The sequence below is a fragment of the Syzygium oleosum genome, unplaced genomic scaffold (assembly GCF_021117445.2).
Source record: "Syzygium oleosum isolate NSW1041296 unplaced genomic scaffold, Sole_v2.1 Sole_v2.23, whole genome shotgun sequence".
NCBI lineage: Eukaryota > Viridiplantae > Streptophyta > Magnoliopsida > Myrtales > Myrtaceae > Syzygium > Syzygium oleosum.
This window is the reverse complement of record NW_026607507.1, coordinates 4,323,277-4,348,587: the sequence shown is the minus strand read 5'-3', so window position 1 is coordinate 4,348,587 and position 25,311 is coordinate 4,323,277. Positions and strand designations below refer to the sequence as shown.

The 25,311-nt window shown below is 43.4% G+C and overlaps 4 protein-coding genes across 4 annotated transcripts; 3 read left to right on the top strand and 1 right to left on the bottom strand.

The window, feature by feature from the left end:
• The first annotated feature begins 5,159 nt into the window (after positions 1–5,159).
• Positions 5,160–10,745, top strand: LOC115682336 (diacylglycerol kinase 5-like). The gene is made up of 13 exons (XM_030606520.2): positions 5,160–5,318; positions 5,673–5,882; positions 6,003–6,125; positions 6,213–6,341; positions 6,546–6,631; positions 7,250–7,373; positions 7,938–7,986; positions 8,249–8,331; positions 8,739–8,806; positions 8,994–9,068; positions 9,698–9,776; positions 9,908–10,024; positions 10,315–10,745. The coding sequence occupies exons 2-13, from the start codon at positions 5,679–5,681 to the stop codon at positions 10,642–10,644; spliced, it is 1,467 nt and encodes a 488-aa protein (XP_030462380.1). The 5' UTR covers positions 5,160–5,318; positions 5,673–5,678; the 3' UTR covers positions 10,645–10,745.
• A 338-nt stretch (positions 10,746–11,083) lies between these two features.
• On the bottom strand, positions 11,084–14,855 carry LOC115682339 (protein THYLAKOID FORMATION1, chloroplastic). Its single transcript, XM_030606524.2, has 5 exons — positions 14,491–14,855; positions 13,811–14,078; positions 12,857–13,073; positions 11,919–12,034; positions 11,084–11,462 (listed from the first exon to the last, which is right to left on the bottom strand). The coding sequence occupies exons 1-5, from the start codon at positions 14,723–14,725 to the stop codon at positions 11,369–11,371; spliced, it is 930 nt and encodes a 309-aa protein (XP_030462384.1). The 5' UTR covers positions 14,726–14,855; the 3' UTR covers positions 11,084–11,368.
• Positions 14,856–18,086: 3,231 nt separating this feature from the next.
• LOC115682302 (uncharacterized) lies at positions 18,087–19,803 on the top strand. Its single transcript, XM_030606488.2, has one exon. The coding sequence runs from the start codon at positions 18,131–18,133 to the stop codon at positions 19,556–19,558; it is 1,428 nt and encodes a 475-aa protein (XP_030462348.1). The 5' UTR covers positions 18,087–18,130; the 3' UTR covers positions 19,559–19,803.
• A 1,449-nt stretch (positions 19,804–21,252) lies between these two features.
• On the top strand, positions 21,253–24,901 carry LOC115682305 (pentatricopeptide repeat-containing protein At1g11900). The gene is given in 6 exon segments (XM_030606490.2): positions 21,253–21,452; positions 21,454–21,612; positions 21,712–21,810; positions 22,832–23,934; positions 24,061–24,374; positions 24,462–24,901. Coding segments are annotated over 4 exon segments (1,251 nt in total). The 5' UTR covers positions 21,253–21,428; the 3' UTR covers positions 23,801–23,934; positions 24,061–24,374; positions 24,462–24,901.
• Positions 24,902–25,311: the final 410 nt, after the last annotated feature.

Genomic DNA, 25,311 nt, shown 5'->3' with positions numbered 1-25,311 from the left:
AAGTGATTGTAACATCCTTATGATTTAATGGAACATCTCGCCAATCTCTCCTTGTAGAAGAGGCATTCTCTGCCGAAGTCTTCTTTATTAGGTCTATTTTCCGCGCTTATATCTCACTTGATTGTTTGTGTTTGTTCCACACTTTCGCCAGTTGGCGTAATAATTGGACCATTATATGCTTAAAATGCTTTTATGTCTTGGGTCTGCCCATTGCACTTGTAAAATGGCATAGCAAGGTATTTCTCTTGTAGACCACCCCCTATTGTCATCAATGCCACCGGTTGTATAGCTGCCACTAGCCAGTGCTGACCCTTCACCTAAAGCCACCATTGTCACCGTTGGCAACGGTGGACACAACGACGAGCCGGTGGTGACTCCAAAGTGGCTCAGAATGCAGTGTCGGAGGACAATCAACGGCGGCACACTAAAGTGTAGAGGCGCTAGAGATAGACAGCTGAGGTGTACAGGGGCTCAAGATCGACAGAGAGAGAGAGATTGTGGGAATTAAATTTGATGCGATAACATCCAAATAAGCATGATCTCGTGATAGGGACAAGAGATGGTTACATAACGAGGACAGGAGATACGCATCCTCTCTCCCCACCCACCACTATGTGCAACCAAAATGGAGTGCCCGACCTTCCATTTAGGTCGCACACACCACTGTGTGTGATCAAAAGGGAGTTCCCAACCTTCTAACATATGCACGTATACGCTTGCGCGAGGGCGGGGGGGGAGAGAGAGAGAGAGAGAGAGAGAGAGAGAGAGAATCTGTATCCGATGAGTTATAAGTAGAGTACTCTTTGACTTCATGATTTTTGCTCAATATGGAGGCGAGCTATTTTTTCATGGACTTTCATTTGGTACATTGCGGTTCGAAAAAGTATCACTACAAAATGGGGTTAAGATACCTATACACACAATTTTTAGTCTAGTAAATGGATGTTTCCATTTTATTTTACTTGCGTGAAAATAAAAATTTACAGTATCATTATAATTTATAATAAAAATCACCCCCTTTAAATTCATATTCTCATTAATGTCAAGTAGGATCTAATAATAATTTCTATATCTAGGTGTTGATGAAAAGACAATAGAACCTAAATTTGAAACAATAGAGTTAGTTAGCCATATTACATTAAAATAGAAGGAACATAGGGGCATTGCTCCTGTATCTTATTGCGTCTCCAGATCTAAAACTTGTCGGACTTAATTTTGATTTCTAAAATTAACCTCATTTAATCTTGTCCCGCATATATGACACAAAATGGAGATATACCAAGGGATAGAAAGTTGGATATTGGGGAATTTGAGCAATAAAATTTGATGACTTTATCACCATCTACCGAATAAAACCTATTAATTAATGGGTGGCAAAATCTAGGGCAAAAGTATATCCATGTGTATGCCTCTTCAACTAAGCCCCACAGACAGAATAAGCCTAAGGAAACTGGATGAATCTTGTGATGTGCAATACTCATGACAACTAGTCACAGAGCACCACCTTACAATCTAAATTTACACTCTAGTACTCTACAAAAAGTCCATAATTGTTCATCTCCGTTGGCTACTTCTTCTTTTTTCTCTTAGGGGTCTATCACATTTGAGACATGCATGTCAGCTCTTGAACACGTGTCTAACTGTAGGAAGCAGCCTTTCCAAGCTGGACTATGTTTGGACTGAGCCACCAAAACATCGCCACGTAGCATCAGACCCAACATATCATGTCCCTTCTCCTTCTGAGCCACAACCTCGAAGGTCAACCACATCCCCCCTCTCTTCTCTCCCCAGCTCATAGTTTCATCTCATTTTGACAGTTGTCTACTGTAAATAGGATATTCATATGTCTGTGCTGCTTTTTCTTTTTTTGGCTTTGCAGGAACATGAACTTGACACTCCACCTGGGGTTAACGAGCAACTTTTTCAAAGTCAAATAAAATCAGGTGTTCATCTCATCCACCTCTATCTAACAACGTAGGAAGGATGGTCAACTATTATTTTATTTCCTTTTCTAACTCTGAGGTCATAAACCCACTGCGTTGTCCGTTCGCTTGCACTGTAGTTTCACTTCACAAGATAATTACCATTAACCCTTTATTTTACTTGTTTCTTGTTCTAATCCACGTTTCCAGAGTCAATGATGTTGCGTCTTGTCCCTGCAGGTGCATTAAAAAAACAGCAATGGCGCTAGAACTGTTGGACGTGTGTTCGCCAAGTATTTCAGAATATTACTTAGTTAATCGCCGAGAGATTTTGGGATTAAATTATGCGGCAATCGACTATTCCTCTGTTCGACGTCTCTAAGACATCTCTTCGTCACGTTAGATTTCTCATGAAGGTTTTAAATAATCTTGCCTGTCATGCAAAAAAATTGCATAAGAAAATGGTGGATCGTGTTCGTCGGTTTCGCTTCTGTGGTGTTGATGTTGCCTTCTAGATTTTGCCATGGAGACCATTACGCAAGGGTCGGTCAATGTGTCCAGATCTGCGTTGTTATTATATGGATTTGATTAGGGGATGATAATGCATGGCGATCTCGTTGTGGCAAGAACATGTCTCCCGCCTAGGGTTTGCTTGTGCATGGCATGCCTTATATAGTCATGTACGTCTTTTAACGTTGACTTCCATTATACAACCATCGGGTAGTTATATAGTGTCGTTGTTCTTGGTTGCGAGGTGTCCTGATAACCCAACAACCTTTGAATAATGAAACCCTGGAAAAATTATGGTGCGGGGAGTCACAAAACTTCGAATCAAGAAATAAGTAAAATAAACATTCTTGGCAAGAAATAATACGTTTCCGAAAAATAAACAATGGACCAAGTACATGTGGTTGGAATTTGCTTGTAATGACATATACCTGCATGCAGATTCACCAATGCACTACGTAGTCTACTGCGTATACTTTGTATACAATGCATGCAATTTAAAAATGCATTTCACGTATAAAATGAGCTAAGTGAAATTCTGCGGCTAGCAGGTGCACGACACGTGGATCCATTTCTGATCGTGCTGATGTATGGAATGCATGGAGAGAGAGAGAGAGAGAGAGAGAGAGAGAGAGAGAGAGAGAGAGAGAGAGAGAGGGTTAACTAGAAGATCTCGAAATTGGATTGCCTGGGGTCGACAGGTGTTGCGCTTTGATTATTAATTAAATGGTGATTAAACAAGTGGGTTATAAAATAATAATATGGTTTGAGCTAAGGTAGAAAACGTGTTTTAACATGATCCGAACATGGCTCGATTTTACAGATGGGGATGAAGGAACTTCTGCCACAACTCGCAAGGCTGGTGTCATCAGCCTCTGTACTTGTTGGTGGTCTGAAAAGATGTGAACCTGTTATCCCTCGTTTTAGTTATTTAACAGTACATTCACATTACCTGAACTGTTTGACGAAATGCCTAGGATGATTTTATCTCCTTTCTCTCTCTACCCAGATGGAAAAAATTGAGGATTGATGACTATAATTTCTCTCGTAGTCCCAAGAAAAGGGATTAGTATTAGGTTCGCTGCTGGTGAAAAGAATTATAAAAATCGAAAGTGAAGATATTAATTGGTGTTTGTATTGGAAGAGGAAGGCCATTGATAGTAGGCCTAACAAAAAAAATTTACGACTTTAATTACTCTGACACGGTGTGAAAGAATAATTACATGAGCAAACTTTAGACAATAATGACACTATGTAAATTTTTTTTAGCAATGAACTATTCTATAAGTAGGTTAATATTTCCGGTACGAGATATTTGCGCTAAAAAATATGATTTTAATTTTGTTACGTGTAGCTAATGCTTAGATTTTTGGTCTCATATCTAACACTTAGATCTGCCAATCCTAAGGGCTGCACTCTCCAAGTGTGCTTGTTAGCGTATTCATTCAAAAAATTAAGCCAATGAATTATGAGCAAATTACGATTTATTAACTCCTTCACACTTACACCAATCTTGGATGTGAGAATTTTCTAACACAACTTACACATGTATCTTAACAGTTTATTCCGCCCTTCTTCCTTACCATGTCCAGTCTTTGTGAAATAACTCCAATGAGAATAAAAGAGAAGGCGTCCCTACTGGACCAACCCTAGACGCTCTAAGATCCTTTTTCAATCCTTCTCCCATTCTTCCGATCGAGATATATGGATCCATGGGTCTATATAGGCATAGACCCTCTACCCATGGATTGAACTCCTTTAAAAATATCAAGACAAGATCAAGTGATAAGCACGTTCGTCTTTCTCACTCACAACCCGTTTTGAATCACTCTACTTGCCCATTTTCTCAAGACCACCCTCCAGGGTAGATCTATGTGTGTCTAATAATTACCCGATATGCATGAGATAGGATCCCGAACAAGGTGATCAAACTACTTGTGAAGAAATTGAATCTCTAGCTAGTTATATAGGGACACAAACTCAACAACTCTATGCCCTGTGCCCCAATGATCGGGGTTGCCATATGTTCTTGATGATGGATTTCATGATGTGCGCGGGCCCAAATCACAACACCGAACCAGTCTCTTCCTTCGTCTTTGTCACGTGGGCTCAAGCCTTGTGCCCTAGATAGCTTCTTGCACATAAACCTGATCGTTGGGCAGGCCCAAACTGGCTTAGTTCAGAGGCCTGTGGGGAAGAATAGGACCATTGATGAGGCCTGAACGGTCCAGATCCGGTGTTGGCCTTCCTATGATCTATGTTCGCTTAGGGGGCAATACTTGTTTACTTCTAGGGGGATCGAGTCTACGATCTCTCGTGGGCACCGTACCTCCATCGATTTTCATAACTAGATCGATACGAGCCGATATATGTCAGACGGTCGAGCCTGTTTTTTTATATTTCAATCCAACGATAAAAGATTGTTAGACACACCCTTTCAGCTATGCAAGATTGTTGAAGAAGTATAGCTTGACCTGTCATCAGGACATGCTGACGTCAGACAGAATGTGTGCCGGCCAACACCCATATACCGCCGTCCTATCCTCCGATTAGATTCACGAATCCCGACACGGCAGCGAAGATTCTGCGTCATTTCCTCGGCTAGAAAGCTCACGGGCTCATTTATAACGTGCGCACTGTCGGTCTGTCCGTGCGAGCGAGCGATCCCGCTTCTTCAAGAAAACACTAACGCGAAGAACGACCCGACTATGCCATGGTCTCGGTCAACCCGTCTCTCTCTCTCTCTCTCTCTCTCTCTCTCTCTCTCTCTCTCTCTCTCTCTCGCGTCAGAAAAGTCAAAGCCAGCCTGCTTGAAGGTCCAATCTTTAATCTGGTTTCTCCCAAGGAAGGCGGTTTCGAGTTGATCTCCTCAAAGGGTTCGTTCTCCAGGTAAATCTGAATGCTTGCTTCTCTGACGTACGTAGCTTCCATCGATTTCCGTTTCGGGTCCTTCTGCTGCTTCTTTCGGGGGTGACCGAAGACAATGGCGATCTTTTGATGTAGTGAATGAACTGGTGGAGCTGTTGAGATTGAATTCCCTTATGACTTTAGTCGTGGTCAGTGGATGATGAATTGCGGTGCGCGAGTGCTTTTGTGGTGATTGTGAACTTGTGATGCGGTTGCTTGTACTTTTGCAATTTTTACTCAGCAGCCGATGATGTTTTTGGGAATTGGGAATCCTTCTTCCAGAACCCAAATGTATCCATTCCCAGTTGATGCTTGATCTGTTTTTGCGGTTTGCAGTTGGAGATGGCGACGGAGAATTCCAGCTCTGACTTCCCATTGTGGAGCAACTTTTACATTCCTAGTTACATACTTTTACCCGGTTCGAAGGTTGAGCCCGTGGCGCGTATTCCTGTATGCCCGGTGTTAGTATTCATCAACTCGAAAAGTGGCGGTCAGCTCGGTGGGAACCTTCTCGTCACGTATCGTGCCCTTCTAAATAAACATCAGGTATTCCACAACAGTAGCTGGGCTATGGATATCTCAACAACCTAGTGTTCTTTAAATTCTGACATTGCTTTTTTGTTCATCACTGATTTTCTGAGGGGACACTCGATGCTTTGACTACAGGTTTTTGATCTGGGCGAAGAACCCCCTGACAAGGTTTTGAATAGAATTTATATGAACCTGGAAAAACTGAAGCTGGAAGGAAATGAGGGCGCGGCAAAGATCCAAGAGACGCTGAAAATCATTGTGAGGACTCTTAACAACTTATCCGATAGTAACACACTATTATTTTTGTGGATAAAGTTGACTTCTTAATTGCAACTCCTTCACTAGGTTGCAGGTGGCGATGGAACGGCTGGTTGGCTTCTTGGAGTCGTGTCGGATCTAAAATTACCTCACCCACCTGCGATTGCCACAGTCCCCCTTGGAACTGGAAATAACCTACCCTTTGCATTTGGTTGGGTGCGGCCTTCCTGATCTTTCTGATTAATGACTCGGAATTTTTTGACCAAAAATATAGACTGCATTTTATGCCATCTTACTTTTAATGTGTCATGTTCTCTAATTTTTCATGTTTGTAAGGCTTTACGATATCAAGAAGCCACCCAACTCTTTCCTGGATATCTTGCATGACTTGTGGGTAATGAGGCTGCTAATCTCTTACAGGGTAAGAAGAATCCTGGGACTGATCGTCCATCTGTAGAGGCATTCCTGGAAAAGGTGATGAAGGCGGAGGAAATGAAGATAGACAGGTTATACTGCATACATTATCTCATCTCCTAAAATTTGTCTACATTCAAAATCTCACGATAATCACAAAAGGAGAAAGAATCAAAATATGATAATTGTCTTTTGTCTCCAAAGTAATAAGTCACTTACTCCACGAGGACAGCCTCTACATGAGTTAAAATAGCCCCTCTTTTTCTCTGTCATATGTTAAGGACAAAGGTTTAGGCCAGATGCGGGGCTATGTCTTTAGAACTCGAGCAGATGCTCTCTTTTCCTTTTCCTTGCCAATTGGTGACAGCAACTACCGATCTGAAATTGCAAAGTTCTCTGTTGAAGCTTCTTTTCGAATATTCTCCGAGTTATCCGCTTCATCTTCGCATTATTGTGATCGGGTTTACTAGATGATCTACATAGGGTAAATGTTGACAGAATAATCCTAGAAATGCAACGCAGCTTCTTCCAAAGTCTTTGTAGAGGCTTAATTGAGGGTTGGTTGGTTGGTATCTGGTGAATTCCTTAGATGTCATTGCATTCATCGAGTAAAAAGCATTACATAGTAAACCTTTGGCAATTTGACCAAATCCGATTTAACTTTTGCTCTTTCCTTTTCTGAGTGCTAAAAAGGGATTCTTGTGATTCAGCTGGCATATTCTCATGAGGATGAGAGCTCCGCATGAAGGATCTTATGACCCTATCGCACCCCTTGAGTTACCTCATTCTCTGCATGCATTTGGCCGTATTTCTACATCAGATGAACTGAACATGGTAAGACAACGTGACTACCTTGTAGCACTTGCTTACAATATATAGTCATGTCTCAGGAAATTCAAGGATGATAGATATGTTTTTATGTTTGAAGTCATTTCTCCGGTCAAACAGTGCTGCATATGAACAATGACAGCATTGACTTTATGGTCTCCCTCTACTATTAAGATTGGATGATACAATGTATGGCATCAAAATATAGTCGGTTGAATATTTCCACCCATTTCATGGCATCAATGCTCTGTCGACAGGAAGAAGTCTGTACCCTTGAAGGACTATGCCTATGGGTGGTACATGATGAGACTTTAGTTGCTTTATGCTGCAGCGACAATAACAAAATGAATTAGCTGAGGGATACATTAGAAAAACTGCAACCTCTTCTTGGAGAAAAATAGGGGAATTTAAGAAGGCGTTGGTCATCTATAGCTTGTGAACAAACTTAGACTCTTCAGTTCCCCTTTACAAAGATTTCTTGACAAAAATGTAAATCGGTGTCTCTATCTTGCTGGTTGTTGCACATAATTTGCTTTCTTTGTTTCCTTATACGTCTAACTTGCTTCTCAGGAAGGTTGCCATACATTTCGTGGGGGATTCTGGAACTACTTTAGCATGGGTAAAAATACTTTCTCTGGAGAAAGTGATTCTCATATCTAATTGCAACACAAAGATGCATGATTTTTCTAACAACTGATTTTCCACATTCTATGTATTTGACCAAATTAGAATGGCTTACTAATTTTAGATTGGTATTGGTGGAATTACATGATCATCTGTTGCTTATTCCAATTTGTTTTCTTTGGTGAGTTTGGCAGCATATAGTTTTATACGGAATTCATTTTCTGACGCAAGTAATCTTTGCACTCTGTTTCCTGCAGGAATGGATGCCCAAGTCTCATATGCATTTCATTCAGAAAGGAAGTCACATCCTGGAAAATTTAAAAACCAGCTGGTTAATCAGGTATCATGTCCTTTCTAAATAGTTACTATGTCCGCCATTTTAAGCAGTCCAAGATGTGTTCAGTGAATCATTTTTCCTTCTGATACTCATATGATCTTTCAAACGAAAAAAATAGGAAATCTGGCCCCTGTATGAGATCTTTGCACAAAGCATCGTCCAAGTCTCTGGCTGAGGCTGACATACTTTCTTAGGGGCAACCAAACTTAAGAATGATCTCTTGAGAGCTTGTATCCCCAAGTTTACTTATTTGGAGTGAATACTAGTTTAGGACTTCATGCGTGTGTGTTTCTATTGCATTGTCATGTCATTCTAAGATGAGTAAGTAAATTCACACGGCCTCTTTCTAGCATATTATTTTGTTCATAAAACATATATCCTTCTGACCTTTTCATTTTTGCCCGTCATAGAGTACTTATATGAAGCTTGTGGGAACGCAAGGAGGGTTTTTCGCTTCACCGTTTCAATCCAATTCTAAGTAAGCATTTACGATTTTGGTTTAGCAAGCAGCATTTTAGTCTATTTATACAATTTTGGTGGTGTCCCTGTCCCCCTAGGTCCGAAAACTTATTTTGTAAGTGAATATAAAAGTTGTATTGTTGATATATCTTGTCTTATACTGTTTGCTAGAGGTATCACTGCCTTCTACCCTAATGTCAATTCAGGAACATAGCTCAGCTAGCAAAGGTGAAGATAATGAAGCAGGAAGGTCAATGGCAAGACCTCCACATACCTCACAGGTACTGTAGCTATACATACTGGGGTATGTTCTTTTGAGCTTTGCTGGGTATGGATTTGTCTGTCTGTCTGTCTGTCCCGCTTTCCGTCAGTCCAATTTCACCTATATTCTAATTTTATTCATTGGTTTAAGGCCTCCTCAAAGTAAGAAAAGAAAAAATTAGGTCAATGAGATCTATTTATATATGATATTTTCCAATCATGCTACCATGTTTAAGTTAAACCATTTGATGTCGCCGTGACAAGTTATCAGTTGGAAAGATGATATGCTAGATATGCAAGGGGGCCATGTAGTTGTTTAGTTTCATAGGCCATCTCAATGCCAAGATCCTATTTTTGTTTAAAATGTCTTACAACATCCGTAATCAGCTTGTCCATTTCTCAGAGTTCTTGAATATTCGATTACTGTAAAGAACAAAACTTGATAGGTATTCTGACTCTTCATGATTTGACATGTGTTTCTTCATCTTCGCTGATTACAATGCTTCCCATGTGCTGTGTGTGTGTGTGTGTGTGTGTGTGTCAATGATATAGCAGGAATCAGAAATGGCTGTCTACGCTCCTTTATTTTCTTGTCTCTACTCTTGGAGCGGCAACTCTTATTCCTTTCTTACACCTTTTGTGTTAACAGCATAAGGTCAATCATATGCCTCAACTTGCCGAGCTTTTCTGGTGGATTAAACCCTTGGGGAAGACCACGTAGAACTAACGTGAGTGACGTTAGCTTCAATTAGCTTTCCTCATGTCTTTTACGTGAGTGAAGTTAAGTGAGATCGCAACAACTCAGTGTTATTGTCCTTAATCTCTTGAATGTTAGCCTGAGTAACATGATGTGCAGCAGGGGGACTTCACTCCACCATATGTAGATGATGGCCTCATCGAGGTAGTCGGCTTCAGAGATGCCTGGCACGGGCTTTTGCTACTTGCCCCAAAAGGCCATGGGACTCGTCTTGCTCAGGTTAAATCCCAAATGTTTCATTTCATCTACTGTTGAGTCTCAAAGTTCTTATTCAACTGTTGTGGAGCTTCCCATGTTAAGGGATACAAAAATGCAACCAAAGCTCATACAGTGCCAGAAGTGGGAGGGCTAGAGGGGAAATTTCTTTCAGGAGAGGGAAATCGGGCTATGTTTATTACAGATGGAAAGCATGTTGGATTCATTTGTAGGGTTAATTTTTGCGCCTTCTTTCTATGGAAAATCACGAAATTCATTTTGAGCTCTTTTGGTTGACCTAACTTATGCCTCAGGCGCACAGAATCCGCTTCGAGTTTCACAAGGGAGCAGCTGATCACACCTACATGAGGATTGATGGGGAGCCCTGGAAGCAGCCACTGCCAACCGACGACGACACCGTGGTTGTGGAAATTTCTCACCTCCACCAGGTCAAAGTGCTCGCCACTCATGACTGTAAGTCAAGAAGCGTCCATCGTCCGCTGGCCACTGGCGATCACGACACCCAGGAAGACGATATTCCTGAAGAAGAAGAATCCATACCAGAAGGGGAGGAGTGGAGGAAGTTTGGTGCAGCTGACACTTTCAAAATCCCAGATGAAGTTGATATCGCTCGTTTTAGCTAAACCATCTTGATATGGACCACTAATTCTCATTCTTACACGCTATATGAATAAGGGTTCCATAAACTAGTTTACTTTACAGTTGCATTTGCTATCTTGTGTCATCCTTGTGTTCAAAGAAAGCATGGAATTACTTAATTTAGATACCGTATGATTAGGTACCAAATGAGCATAGTATGATGGCGGTCGGGCAAGTATGCCCCCATCGTCCGTAGCGCTTTTATTTGCGAATCCTTCTTCTGGTTGTTGTTTCAATAATCAATAATAAGCATTTTTGTGAATGAGAAAACCTGTAGTTGTAGGAGTCCCTCTCCAACCACCAGCTGCTTGAATTCAACGAAAAATTGACTGCTGGGCGTGGTTTTGTCCGGCGCCCATTCCTCAGTTTACTGTAACGGTACGTTGCACCATGCTATGCAAAGGTAATCAAAAGAGCAAGAAATAATCCGAAAAAGACATCTTGCGTATTGCATTTACCCAAATAGATACATTAGGTTTTGAGAGGTTACAGTATGCAAATTCATCGATTGAGGATATAAAATATATTTCCAGAAAAATGGGACACTATGTATCGGCTGAATTCACATATGAACGACACATTTAGCGTGCAAATGCACAAGAAGAGGCAAAGAGCCCAAAACCACGTTGCCTCCGACTCTAATACCTCAAAAATTTAGAAAGGTCACAAGGGCCTCATATTGCAGATTGGAGAAGTGATCATACTGAACTAGTGGCCAACTTCTTGGTACTCTCCCACGCATTTTGTGATAGCCTCGTTAGCCTTCTGGGACTCTGTCCTTTCTTCTCTCTTCCTCTTCTCCCTGAAAATTGCACTTATTCCAGTAAATAGTGATTACTGAAGATGAAACCTCACAGAAGCATAATTTTATCACTTGCGAGGAATCGATCAGAGCCACAATTGCTTCTAGGTCAACTAATGGCCACAATCAACAAAAGAAAATCGAGGCAGCTGAGGCTCTCACTTCATTTGGTTAAAGCAGTCAAAAACAATGACCCGCCATTTTTTTAGCACATTTGTGGCATTTTTCCTCCCTACTCCAATTGCGTTTCAATTGCATTGCTTACCAGGAATTCTAACATGTCTAATACTTTAAAGTTTTAAGGTGGTTAGTGGACAATGTAATACTTTCAGCATTGATTTCCATCATTTTATTATCCTTGTTGAGTATTATGTCTTACCGCAGTAAGGAACAGTTTCTATTATAAGATGACCCGGTAAATAACGAAAGACACATCAGTCTGAACAAAGCAATCACCTGTCAATATATTCCTTCAGTAAATCCTTCGCTTGAACCAGCTTGGAGAGCAGGTTACGGTATACATCAAGATCACGGTCCACACTTCTCTTATTTATATTTAAAGCAGCACAAAGCTGGAAAGAAATTACAAAGAAAAGGTGTCAACATTACTTGTTAGTCATGAATATTCTCAAGAACAATGCCAGCAGGACCAGAAATTACAGTTTGAGAAAAGAAAAACTAAACTTTAAGGAACAGCTTGGTATGAGTACCAGATCTCTATTTTATGAAAATGAAACCAGTATTGCAATGAGTTTGATCACACGTTGAAAGCAGTTTCCTAGCGAGAACAAGGAAAAGTGTTTTTAGTTGTCACTTTTTATAACTACAAACTGAAAAGATGTTTTCAAAATTTTAATTCCTCACAAAAACAAAAAGAATCAACTATTAAAATGAAAACACGCTCCTTAACCTTGAAAACAATACGACCAAACATGTTTTCAAAATATAAATTAATGTAAAATTCTTTTGTTTTCACGAACTAAAACGTTTCAAGAAACAAAAGGCTGTTTCATTTTATTTTACTGAAAATATTAAACCAAGCAGACGCTGATTTTGCAGTCTATATCTATACGTCACTATGAACTTAAGTTGCTTCTTGTAAAGTTAAAGAGAGCTAAAAAAACTAAATGCTTCCTATTTTACTTTCAGCTGCTTGTAGATAAAGCAAATAAACTACCGTGCAGAACAACAAAAGTTGCTTGCAAGCATAATAAGAGGATAAGCCAGGTACTTAAAAAAAAAATTTGGGCAAATATGAAGAATTTTCAAATACCAAAACCAGATGGAATGAAAGTTATCAGTGCCGAAAATTCAATTTACCCACCAAAGTATGTATCAGGAATCATAAGATTATGCATCAAGTTGTTGACAGACAGGATATTCAAAAGGCAAACCTTATCTAGTACTGTAGGCTCTGTTGCATTTGCCAGTTCAAGAAGACGAAACAGGCCCACGGCGAAGAAGCGGCTATAGTTAAAACTCCCCTTACCCCGAGCTCTTTCTGCAATATCCTTCAACTTCTCTTCAATCTCCCCTCCTCTGGACGAAAAGTTAACTAATGAATCTGAACTTTGGTCGCGGGCCCATCCTTCCAACTTTTGTGCATCGACTCTGCCACACATTGTTTAACATTTGATGAGTAACGGTTCCATTTCAACAAATTGATCATAGAAAACAGCCCGCTTTACGCATAAACTGATAAAAGAACTAAAAAAAAAATAATGATGAAAAATTCTCAACATAAAGGTAATTAGGACCCTTGGGTAATATTTCACCCTATCTTTTAGCATCAGCAGCATTTTAAAATTTCCACAACTACTGCAAAAGTTAAATACAATCCAGGTGATCATCCCAGGCATTAATTTCTATCCATACAGAGCTCACACAAGCCTTATGAAGAAAAGGGGAGTTGCTGTGGCGTAAAGTCAAGACTGAGAACCGAATAGAGTCAAATTTGCTTCTAAGGTACTCACAGGGGCCCAACACTTCAACAAGAGGAGTACCAGTCGATTTGCCAAAACCTAACCAGCCAACCCAACTTCACACCTTCTCCAGGTGCGGTGGAATTCACTACCCCACTACCACCTCCTCCCATAATTTCATCACCAGAAACTTGTAAAATTGTAAAGACAGAAATCTCCAGCCAATTGGAGCCATAGTCCTAATATTTACTACAATATCCGTCATACGTATGTCAGAGTAATCATCTGCACATTCTATCATGACAATTGACAACCATGGGATAATAGTAACATTAACATTCGGCATGCACAAAAACCCCATGCCTACCCCGCGCATGCGTGCACACACAGATGCAAACGGACACAGTGAGAGGACTTATTAAGAACCTGTATTGCTCAGGATCCTCACTCAAGGCCCGAATGTACGCCTGAAAAATCGTTTCCCTGTCCTCATCACTCGGGTACCCTTCCATGAGCTGATCGAACACGGTCACGAAGCCAAGGGCGAACACGGGGTCGTACCGGTAGAACTTCTTGTACCGCATCAGGTGCTGCTGGACGAGCAGCTCCTGCAGCACGGTGTTGTAGATACTCGGGATGGGCCGCTTGTACGCGTTCAGAAATTTCTGCTTCGTCTCAGCGACAGTGGGAACATCTGGAAGAAAAAAGAGAGAAAAAAAACACAAAGCGGCCAACATCTTCACAACTAAGAGAAGACACTCGATGTACATATAACCCAGCCGATAGTTCCCTCGGAACTCAAACCCATCGCAAGAAAGCTAAAGCTAACGCAAGCTGGATTGACCAAAGTGAGAGCAAGTATCCGCAGAGCGCAAACAACTAATTCCATGCTTCCAAGAAAACGAACACTCATCGCACTGGCAAAAACAGGAAGATGAGGAACGAAACTCGCGGTCGGAGGCAAACAAGTCCCGCGCTGCCACAGCGAAGCAGAAGCTTCAATTCAACAGCAATCTACTCCATCGCTCTCTCTCTCTCTCTCTCCAATTCTCCAATTTTCCAGGGAACAAGCGACAGTAATGCAATCGAATCGGGAACTCACTGACCTACTGCGGCGCACATGCAGCGAACAGCCACCGCGCGGGAGCTCGAGGTCGAGGTCCTCGCTACTCCATATACGCTCGAACGGAACCGAATCCCCTCGAAGCCGGAGCCGGAGCCGGAGCCGGAGCTGCCGCCGCCGTGGGGACGGGGGGCGGCCCCCGTCGACGAGGCGAGCGATCTCTTGTCGCGGGACTGACCGATGGCCGAGAAGCACAGGGGAGCAACGGCCGCCGCCATTTCCGTGAGCAGAAGGTTCCGGAACTGCGGGAGAGCTCCCCGGGAAAGCTAGAAATTTTCCGGGAAAATTTGGGTCATCGGCAGGCTTCTCTCGGATTTTTTGGGGGTTTTTCTTTTTTTTTTTTTCTCGGGAAAGCGAGGGAGAGGTCACGGACCAAGAGAGGGACAAGAAAGCTTATCCGGTCCGAGAGTGTGTGAGAGAGCTGTGGGGGGAGGGGGAGAAGAAAGCTCCTGACACGTGGCGTCCCGTGGCGATTTGGGGGCGACCCACCCGCTTCGCTCGTTGGTCGCGTGTGCGCTTTCTTCCGTGGGTTTCCCTTGCGTGGGGGTTTCGACCATCGTACACACTTCCGGACCCCCATTTCCAACCGGAAATATTTCAGGATGAGTTTCTGAAGAAGAAAGTGACCGTTCGAAAACGATACGCAATTTATGTTTCCGAAATATAAATTGATTTGATCGACGAGGCGGCGAGAGTGAGCTGTGAGAAGAATTGATGTTTTTGTTTATGTTCTAAAAATAGAAAAGTAAAAAATCTGTACTTCTCGCTCCTGTTCCAAATCCATTTCCGAGCTAAAAATTTGTCTCGAGATTAGAGAAATAAAATTGCGTTGCCATACGAATTTTTAATTCCAAACATGTTTTTGGAAACAAAAAAAAATAAAAGATCATTCGCGCCTTTAATTGCCGAGGAAACGGGAAGGTGCAACGGGCCGGGCCGGGCTCGAATGGGGCGGGTTGATTGGACGGTTTCGATGCGACACAGCCCAGACAACCTCGCCCGCTATTTTGCGTTTCGGGTTTTGATTGACGGCCCGGGCGGGTCCGAGGAAAGAGAAAGTAACCTTTGTCAAGTTGATGGGGTCGTTCTCCAAGTGGTTGAGGTTTCAAAATTGATTAATCTCATCATCATCCGCACGAATTAAAATCATAAGCACTCCCGATTTTACTCCTCAAGGTCGAGACTCTCTCTTCTTCTTCTTTCTTTTCCCCGTTTTGGGCCCATCCTTGTCTCTTCAATTCACTTATTCACCGTGGAGTTTTTGTTATCCTGCTGCTAGTTGGTAACCTCGTCGAACAAAGTAGCCTACAGCGTAGGCGATACATCGTGAGGTAGCCGGTCGATCGATCATTGACTTGACGTGTTTTGCAATTAGATCACCGAACTTTGATTTTTAGTTATTGAACGCGCCAAACGTCGATACGTGTCGATTTGGAGACAGAAGCACGATGTTGCGATGTTGCCAATGCCGCCAGCGGGGAAAATTACCAAAAAAGTCCTAAACCTTTTGTAATTGTGCCAATTCAGTCCTAAACAATTTTTTTTGGCCAATTCAGTCCTAAAACCTTTTGCAATTGTGCCAATTTAGTCCATCCGGCCACTTTTGGCCGGCCGGTGCTGACGTGGCCGCCGGCCGGTGCTGACGTGGCCGCCGGCCGATTGACGTAGCGCCGGCCGGCATCCACGTGACAACATTTTAATATTTTTATTATTATTTTCGAAAACTTTTTTTCTTTTTTCTTTTTTTTTCTTTTCCTTCTCCCCCCTGGCCTGTCCGGCCAGGGGGGAGGCTCGCCGGCGAGGGCCCAGATCTCGGCGAGGGCCCAGCTCGCCTCGCCGGCAAGCCTCCCCCCTGGCCGGACAGGCCAGGGGGGAGAAGGAAAAGAAAAAAAAAAGAAAAAAGAAATAATAATAATAAAATAATAAAAAAATATATTAAAATATTGCCACGTGGACGCCGGTCAGCCGGCCAGCGGCCACATCAGCGCCCGCCGGCAAAAAGTGGCCGGATGGACTAAATTGGCACAATTGTAAAAGGTTTAGGACTGAATTGACCAAAAAAAATTGTTTAGGACTGAATTGGCACAATTACAAAAGGTTTAGGACTTTTTTGGTAATTTTCCTGCCGCCAGCATTGGTACCTCATGGCTTCACATCGGCAAATTTCTAAATAAATTTTAAAAAAAAATCGAGAGAAGAGAGATGTGAGGCCCGACATTGGCTCCAAGCAGGAGCAGAGGATCGCGACCCTCTTGGGGGGTAGCAAAGGGTGGCGATCCTCTATTGAAGGGATGTATCGAGAACCAAAACAGAACGATCACGCATAAATCAGAGAAAATAGACGTTGCACGAATTTACCCAGGTTCACCCTCGAATAGGGCTACATCCTGCAAAGAGATTTCACTATGTTTTCGGTTTACAGCCACTCAACTCGTTACAATGATCAGGAAAACGAGCAAAATATATGTGTGCCCCAAATGGGCCCAAAACTTAAACCTATACGAAATCTCTTAATCTCGCACCATACAGGCCAGCTTAAATAAAAGCCCAAACCTGTTGACCTATATGGAACCCCCGTCAGGGGGCGCTGCCCCCGAACCCTGCCCGATGACCGAGCAGCGGGACACCCGTGTTGGGGGCGCTGCCCCCGAATCTCCGCATTCCGCACGCAGGGGTCACATGTCGTCGGATAACACTTCAGTTTCCCTAAGCTCATGTGGGCGTACCGGTGTGATAAACAAGGGTCCGCGAAGTATTCGCCAACTCCAACATCTATTTCCCCTTCTTCAAAATTAAGATTAATCACGATGCTCAAATGCAACAATGTACCCCGATGAATGTTCCTCCAAGGGTTGTTTGGTTACCTTAAGCCCTTGGTATTATTGCTACCTTAGGGGCACTACCGACCAACCCTATTAAGGCCGACCGCTAGCATACACACCTCGTTTAGAGTCTCAGTGGCCGAGCAACCCTGAGGCCACCCCACCTCTTTCCCCTGGAAGTTTTTCTTCCCCAGGAGGGAGGGAACCACGGCAAGAGCTTATAGGGAGATCCCTCCATCGCATACCGAAGAGTTCGTTCTCCTGTTATTCTTTTAAGTCTTTTAAGGCCTTGCTTTGGACTAATGTCGTCACATGACATTAAATTCGATTTTAATTTTTAAAAAAAATCGAGGCCGTAGAAAAGGAAGGCGCTCCCCCACTTTCCCACGACTTTTCCCACACTCCACCACTTGCTGACAAAACAAAAAAAAAACAAAAAAAACACGGTACTTAAGCCCCACTAATTAGGGGACCCCCCCCCGTCTCTTTTCAAAATAAGCACAACCCATCATCAGATCGGAGCGTCTCTCCCCAACACAATCCATAGCCGTTTCGCACTCCACCACCCTTCCCCTTCCCCTTCGACAACGTCTCGTTTTAAAAAACCCCCTCCTCAACGGTCGAAATTACTCTCAAGAAAACCTAAATCATCCCCTCTCTCTCAACCCCAACAACAATTTGCTTCCCCCAAGGAACCCCTCAAGAATCGTCGCACCCCCACCCGACCCAGAAGACGACGAAAGAATCTCTCCAAATCTCGTTTCGCAGCATCGTCGCCGCCTTGCTGGGGATCCCCAGAAGATGAGCGTTCTTGAGTACCCAGACGCGTTCGACGCGCCGGAGCTCCAGATATGGAACAACGCCGCCTTCGACAACGGCGAATCCGAAGATTCCTCCGCCGCCGTCGCCGCCGCCGCCGCCAAGGCCTCCTGGTCTTCCGTCAACCCCGTCTTCGTGAAGCTCTCCGAATCCCTCGAGTCGGACGATTTCTGCAAGGAGAACCGGAGCCCCGAGTGCGCCAATTCCCGGGTCTCGCTCAAGTCCTCCGTCCCTTCGAGAGTCCAGTGGAGGCAGAGCGTGCTGGAGCCTCTGTCGGCGAAGGCCGAAGATCGAGAAGACGACAAGGGCGGGGGCGGCAGGAGCAGCATCGATGCGGAGATTGAGGAAATAGAGGAGGAGATCACGCGCCTGTCGTCGAGGCTCGAGTCGCTTCGCCTCGAGAAGGCCGCGGCGGCGGCGGCGGGGGAAGAGAAGAAGCCGCCTCGCGGGAGGGCTGTGGCGGCCAAGTTCATGGAGCCGAAGCAGGTGGGGATTGGAAGGGATCCGGATGCGGTGAAGAGGATCGAGGAGACGACGCCGCTGCTGTCGAGCGCGAAGCCGAAATTGAACCGGAGAGGGCTCAGTCTGGGGCCGGTGGAGATCGCTTCGAGCGCCGTCAAATCGCGGCCCTCGATCAAGGCAGAGATCACTCCCGCTCTGTCGATACAGAACCGGAGGAAATCGTGCTTCTGGAAGCTGGAGGAGATCGATGAATTGAAAGTCACGAAGGAGAGAAGGAAGAGCATGAGCATGACCGCAAGCCCCGGTAATGCGCGCAAAACGTTCCCCAAAGTTCAACCTCAGAAGCAAGCTGCGACGACCGCGGGGTCGAGGAGGTTCACGAAGAAGGAAGAAGCGATAATCGCCTCGATCCAGCCCAAACGCCTGTTCAAAGACGGAGAGAAATCCGTGCCCGCAAAGAAGCCAGGAAAGCCGGGTCGGGTAGTGCCGAGCCGGTACAACCAGATCACTGTGAGCGCCGCGAGGAAGAGGTCGTTCCCAGAAAATAACAACAAGGATGAGGGCGGCGAGAGGGTAGACAAAAGGCGAGCTTCGGTGGGATTGAATACTCAGGGGAACGAGAGCAGAGCGAAGAAGAAGTGGGAGATTCCGAGCGAAGTGGTAGTCTTCGAAAGTAAGAAGGACGATTCGGCGGTAGAGGCGCAGATGCAGACGCCATCGTCGATCAGGAGGATGGGCAGCGTGTTGCCGAAGATAAGGGCGGTGCGGGGCGTGAAAGACAGCCCGAGGGATTCGGGAGCCGCGAGGAGAGTGGCCGATTTGGTCGGGAGGAGGAATTACTTCGGCAGTGGCAATGAGGAGGAGGGGGAGTTGCAGATGCAGATGCCATTTTGTCAGGCGTTGAGCTTCATACGAGATGATGAAGAAGAAGAATATGATGATGAATGACTGAATGAATGAATGAATGGATAAAGGGGAAGAAGTCGGGATCTTTTCCTGTTTCTTGGTTATCTTAGGGTGAATTCTGGGAGTTTAACTGGTCCAAAGAACAGCCCAACATAACTCTTGTTATGCTCTGGCTTCTGCTGTGTCGGTAATGGGATTTGTAGGTTAAGGAGATTGCTGTCTTGTTAGTAGTAGTACCTTTTAAGCAAATAATGATTGGATAAAGCTCCTCTTGCTGTCCTGTTCAATTTTCGTGGGATGCTGTGCAATGATTGATGATCAATTAGGGGCCGACTTCTCACCACGATCGTGCTTTTGCTTCAGTTTGATTTGAGCTTTCGTAGCTGAATTGCCAGAGCATCTGTGAGATGATTTTGGACCCCTCAACGAATCGAGCATATCTCCGTGCTGTGTCCTCCGGGTGAATCGATATAGACAGGTAGGTCTTTTCAAGATATGGAGCGTATATTTCTAACTTGAAAAAGGCAGGTGAAATGTCCCTCTCAGCCCATGAGGAACAACATTCAAAGAATTTCAAGAATTCTTAGCCCCACCACACACATGCTTGGAGTGCATTCTATCACGCAGACACTGCCGCAAGAAATGCTGAATTTTTGGCGAAGGTTTGAGTAACCATATAATTCCAAAATAGATTCGTCTTATTTGTGTACACTTCTAATGATGCATTGTTGATACATCTAAAAGTTTATCCCCATAAGCGGATGACGAGTATACGAATGTAATGCACTTCACAACCGCGTATTTAACCAATGTGGGATTATACTTAAAGCTCCCTTTACGCGTAAGTCACCCCCCTACACTCTCTGGACTCAGCTCAGCTATTGTGAAATAGGCATGGTTTTTCATTTTGTGTGAGCCAGTTGTCGAACCCACTACGAGCAATGAGTTCAAGAAGGAAAGTGTCAGGATTTTGAACTCTCAACACGCGCTCTGGTACCGTGTTAAAGATTATTGTCCACTATGCTAACTTAAGTAGTAAGGTGAAACGAGACTTCACGCAGACACAACGTATAATAATCACACATTTAACGGATAAGAGATCAACATGGTCAAATGTATCATTCCGACGTTGTTAAATTAAAATGTTTGTGGTGAATAAACAGAGTACCAAGTGGGCCTAGATATGAGCATTTTCCGTAAGTTGTAATGATCCATTTTGTTGAGAGATAAAGTTTTGTATAGGTCGAGCGAATCAATGGTGTTGATGTTTATGGAAAGCTTCTTATTTATTGATTTACTAAGAAGAATTATCAAAGGGAAAAAAATTTATAAACAAATAAGTAATAAGAAAAGGTATTTATACCCTAAAGAACTTGATTATGGAAAAATAGATGCACTATACACACACAGTGTCTCCAAATGAAATCATCAAAAGGGGAAAAAAACAATATAAATTTCACAAATGAGGCGAGAAAAGGGAAAAAAAAAAAGTAAAGGGTACACAATTTTCATTTCCAAAAAATAAATCTGAAGAGTTAGGGTTTGGCCAACCATTGTCAAGAGACACGTGGACTAAAGTGCGAAGCCCAAATAGAAGAAGGACGAAAATGAAACAAATTCTCCTAACACGGACTAAAAGATAGATTCCGGAAAAATACTGGGTATTTTCGGTTTTTTCACCCCCCCCCCCCCCCCTCCCACCCTGCTCTTTGTCCTTCGTTCAGCCAGCAGCTAGCCTCGAGACTACGCGCCGCGCTGCCTCGGCCTCTCTCAGCCCGGAGCTAAACCCTGCAAGAACCCCTCCCCGCCTCCGCCGTGGACCGGCCACTCGATCTGTGACCTCGCCGGCTGCGGTTGCGGTCACGATGGAGCGGCTCAGATCGCTGCCTCGGATGCCGGCGTCGGTCGCCAGATGGTCGTGAGACAGATTCCGGGTTCGCATGGCTCTGGCTTCTCTCGTCGCCAAGCACCGGCGGACCGGAATACCAGTTGGGCGTTTCGGTTTCGGGGCGAGCGCGAAAAGGGTCGCGAGGGAAGCTCGAGGAGCTGCGCCCGGAAATGCGGGGGGAGCGCAAAGCCTCGGGCTCGTGCCTTCCGTGAGAAAAATTTGACGCTTTGTGTTATGAGATATGAACGCCTGTTCTCTTGGGGTTAGTTCTCTGATTTGCTGATTGATTTGGGCTTGAATTTTGTAGGGTAGAGGGGACCTCCGAGTTCCGGCGCGTTCGGGGTTTGCTTTGGATTCGCCGGCCAGAGCGAGAAGCATTTACACCGTCGAAGCTATTCGGAAATCAGTGAGTTTGCATTTTTTCGCGGAAATGTTGTGCTTGGTGTTCCCCTATTTTTTTTTAACATTCTTTTGGGTTTCTCTGATATTGGGTTTTTTCGTAAAAATTTTATGCTTGTTATTCCGCTCTTTTTTGCATTCTTTTCGCACCATGTGAGCTTGCGATCGCATGTCGCATCATGGGTTAGCTGATTTTGATGCTTATGCACTTATAAGGATGTCGAAGTGTTCGCATAGTGGCACCACAGCAGAAAAAACCAAGGCCTTGATATGATTAGTATAGGAGGATAGAGTCAAATGGTGCAATCGGTGGTTAAGCAGCAGTAGTCGGATTGACTCGGATAACTTCGGTTTAACAATTGGAGAGTTGTAACTATGGCCGGCTTAAGTTTTACAGATTTGCCTAAAGAGTTGTAAACCATAAGTACCTGTCACCTTATTAAAACGCATGGCGGTGTCATGGAATGTTTGGTTTGGTGTTTGACAATTGAAACTACTCCATACTTGCTTAATGACAGTCTAGAATAGTAAGGATTGAAAATGGATATGGGTTTTCTTGTACAATCTCCGATGTTCATGCATAATATGAATAGCACAGTTGCCGGTGCTTTTTACCAAATGCTGCATGTGATTCTGGGCATTCACAGAGAAGGAAAGAGAATTCAAAGGCTCTAAGATACAAAAGTGAAATCAGAGAGAGAGCTTTCAGCTATAACTTTATATGAATAGTGGAACTATGTAAATCATTTAAATGCATACTCACACATATTCCTAGTCTCTTTTCTTTTCTTGTCTCATTTTTCTGCCAAAATAATTTTGACAACAAGAAAAACAAGCAATTATTGTTATAAGCCTTCTTTTAAAGTAGTAGCATCGATGATTCATACTTTACTTTTTCTGAGACTTCGATTCTCTCGCTGCTGTATTACATGTCTAATACAAATCGCTGCACATTCATCGCAGTTGGTTTCATTTGGATATGAAAGTCCTTTTGGATTGGAAGTAATCTTCTTAGGAATTTTGTGCAGTTATACACAACTCAGGCCTCTCCTGATGATGAGGAAGTGATGGACCACTTCTTGTGTACAGTTCTTGCGGATATAGAAAATAATCCCGCATCGAGCTGGGAAGCCTGTTTTACCTACATTGATAAGCTGTGCAAGGCAGGAAATTTCTCATCTGCTTTGAGGTTGCTAAAATTCTTGCATGATAAGGGCATCTTTCTAGGTCAGAACGCCTATAAGTCCCTACTCACCATGGCCACAGAAGGAAATGAGATGGACTTTTCATCTTACATTTTTAAGTATCTGTTGGTGTCTCGTGAATCTTTAAGTTCAGCTGCTTATCTAAGTATTGCCAAGGTCTTTGCAAAGCAAAGTGAGTGTTCCCATCTTCTCAGATTTGTCGAGGAAATTTCAGAGCTGGCTTCTCCAAAAAGCACACCAGTTCTGAATAGAATCATATACTCCTTTGCTGAATGTGGGCAGATTGACAAGGCCCTTTTGATATTTGATCAACTCGAGAGCCTAAAATGTAAACGAGATTTAATTACTTACAACACTATATTGGATGTCTTGGGTCGTGTTGGTCGTTTAAATGAAATGCTCCATGAATTTACTGCTATGAAAGAAGCCAGCATTATCCCTGATGTTGTAACATACAACACATTATTGAACAGTTTGCGGAAGGTTGGTCGACTAGATATGTGCTCAAGTATCTGGAAGGAAATGAAAGAGAGTGGTGTGCAACCGGATTTGCTTACATATACTGCACTTATTGAGTGTTTTGGCCGCTCGGGGAACGTTCATCAGTCATTGAGTCTCTTCCATGAAATGAAGCTGAAGCAGATTCGCCCTTCTATACACATCTACAGATCACTAATCAGCAATTTAAAGAAAATGGGTAAGGTGGAAGTTGCAATGGCCATCTCCGAGGAACTGAACTCATCACTTTCAGAACTTGCCGGCCCAAAGGATTTTAAACGAAACAAAAGATAGTTATGACATACAAGTTCCTGGTTTCGAGTCAAATCTGAATATCTGTTATTAGCGACATTTTAGGCGACATGGCGAAAGTACGGCGGAGCAGGGCAGCACTTCATTTATTCAAGTGATAAGTAATGCAAGTCCTGGTACTCTTTCCTCCCCCCATCCCCAGCATGCCACTTTCTTCATTCCTTGTGTGGTTGTTTTCAACATTTAGGTGATGTATTGATCTTGTACACCATATAACTGTGGTATTATTGGTTCTTCATTAGGATCCCAGCAGGGTAAAACCTGCAGAGTTGAGCAAGTAAAAACTACAGGTGCTGATGATGCTGCTCTTCTAGATGTGCATCACCTACTTGAACTTTTCCTTCTGGATACAAGTGGAAGAAGCAAGAACTGATCCATAATATTGACTCGTCAGTCTAGCGGTGGCGCAAGCTGTTGGTGTCTCCCTCTGGCATTGTGGAATACTGCTGACCGAGATTTTCCACACCCGCGAAATTGTTGTGGTATGTTAGCACTGAAAGGATCAACTGCGAAGACAGCTTCATAATTTAAGAGGCGGGAGGCCTGCCTTTTTCAGGTTGTGATTGTCACTTAAGTCACTATTTTTGCAAAGTCATGCCTCAGAAATGAGCTCGTTTAACTTCTCTCAACTTAATTTGGACAGGTTGGTGGCAGGAGATCTTTTGGGGCTTTCCTTTGAAGTTATCTGTACTATCCACAACGGGGACCTGATCACAGGACTTTCTCCCATGTTTTCCTTTTGCCAAACTCTGCCTACCTTTCTGAATAAAGCCGGCCAAAATCATCTGAAGGCGAAGTGAAGTGATGAGTGCTTATGATAATTTATAGTGGGCACAACCTTGTAGTTGGTGAAACAATTTTCCCCTTCCCAAAAAGATATCATCGAATGGACGATGAAACGAGTAAAGAAGCAAATTATTGTCTCTTGGTTAACTTTTGATTAATTTTGACTGCAGTTGAAGAAGATAAATAAACAATAAAGAAGCACTTTCTCTTTGCTATGTTTTAGTTTCCTGTGTGTCATGGTAGGTAGGGCCACTGCTTGTATATTGAGGATCGATGAGAGTTTAGTCTTCTCCAGCATTGGGAGTTATGTTTCTTTGCTGGAACTAACTAGATCTTGGCTCTGTTCATTACTTCCTCTCTACTTGCAGGTCATGAGGTAACCGGATGCTAGATGTATTCTGTTTTCTGTGTTTACGTGAGGTCAAGAAATCATGCTCATGCTGGGAATGAAATAAGAGGACCTACCCGTGATTGACGAAAGACGAAACCTTTGAGATTTCCAGGATTTAAAATTTTTGTCCAATGTGACGTGAATATTTTTCTTTTTGGCCACTCATGTAAAGATTTTTGTTAGGTTGTGATTAATTTGTTATCTCACATGGACATATGAAGCATGATTGTTGCACGAGAGTCTTGGTTTTGATCTCGAATTGTCACTAGTCTTGGTTTTGATCTCCAACCGTTGCTTGTCCATCCGATGATCGCAC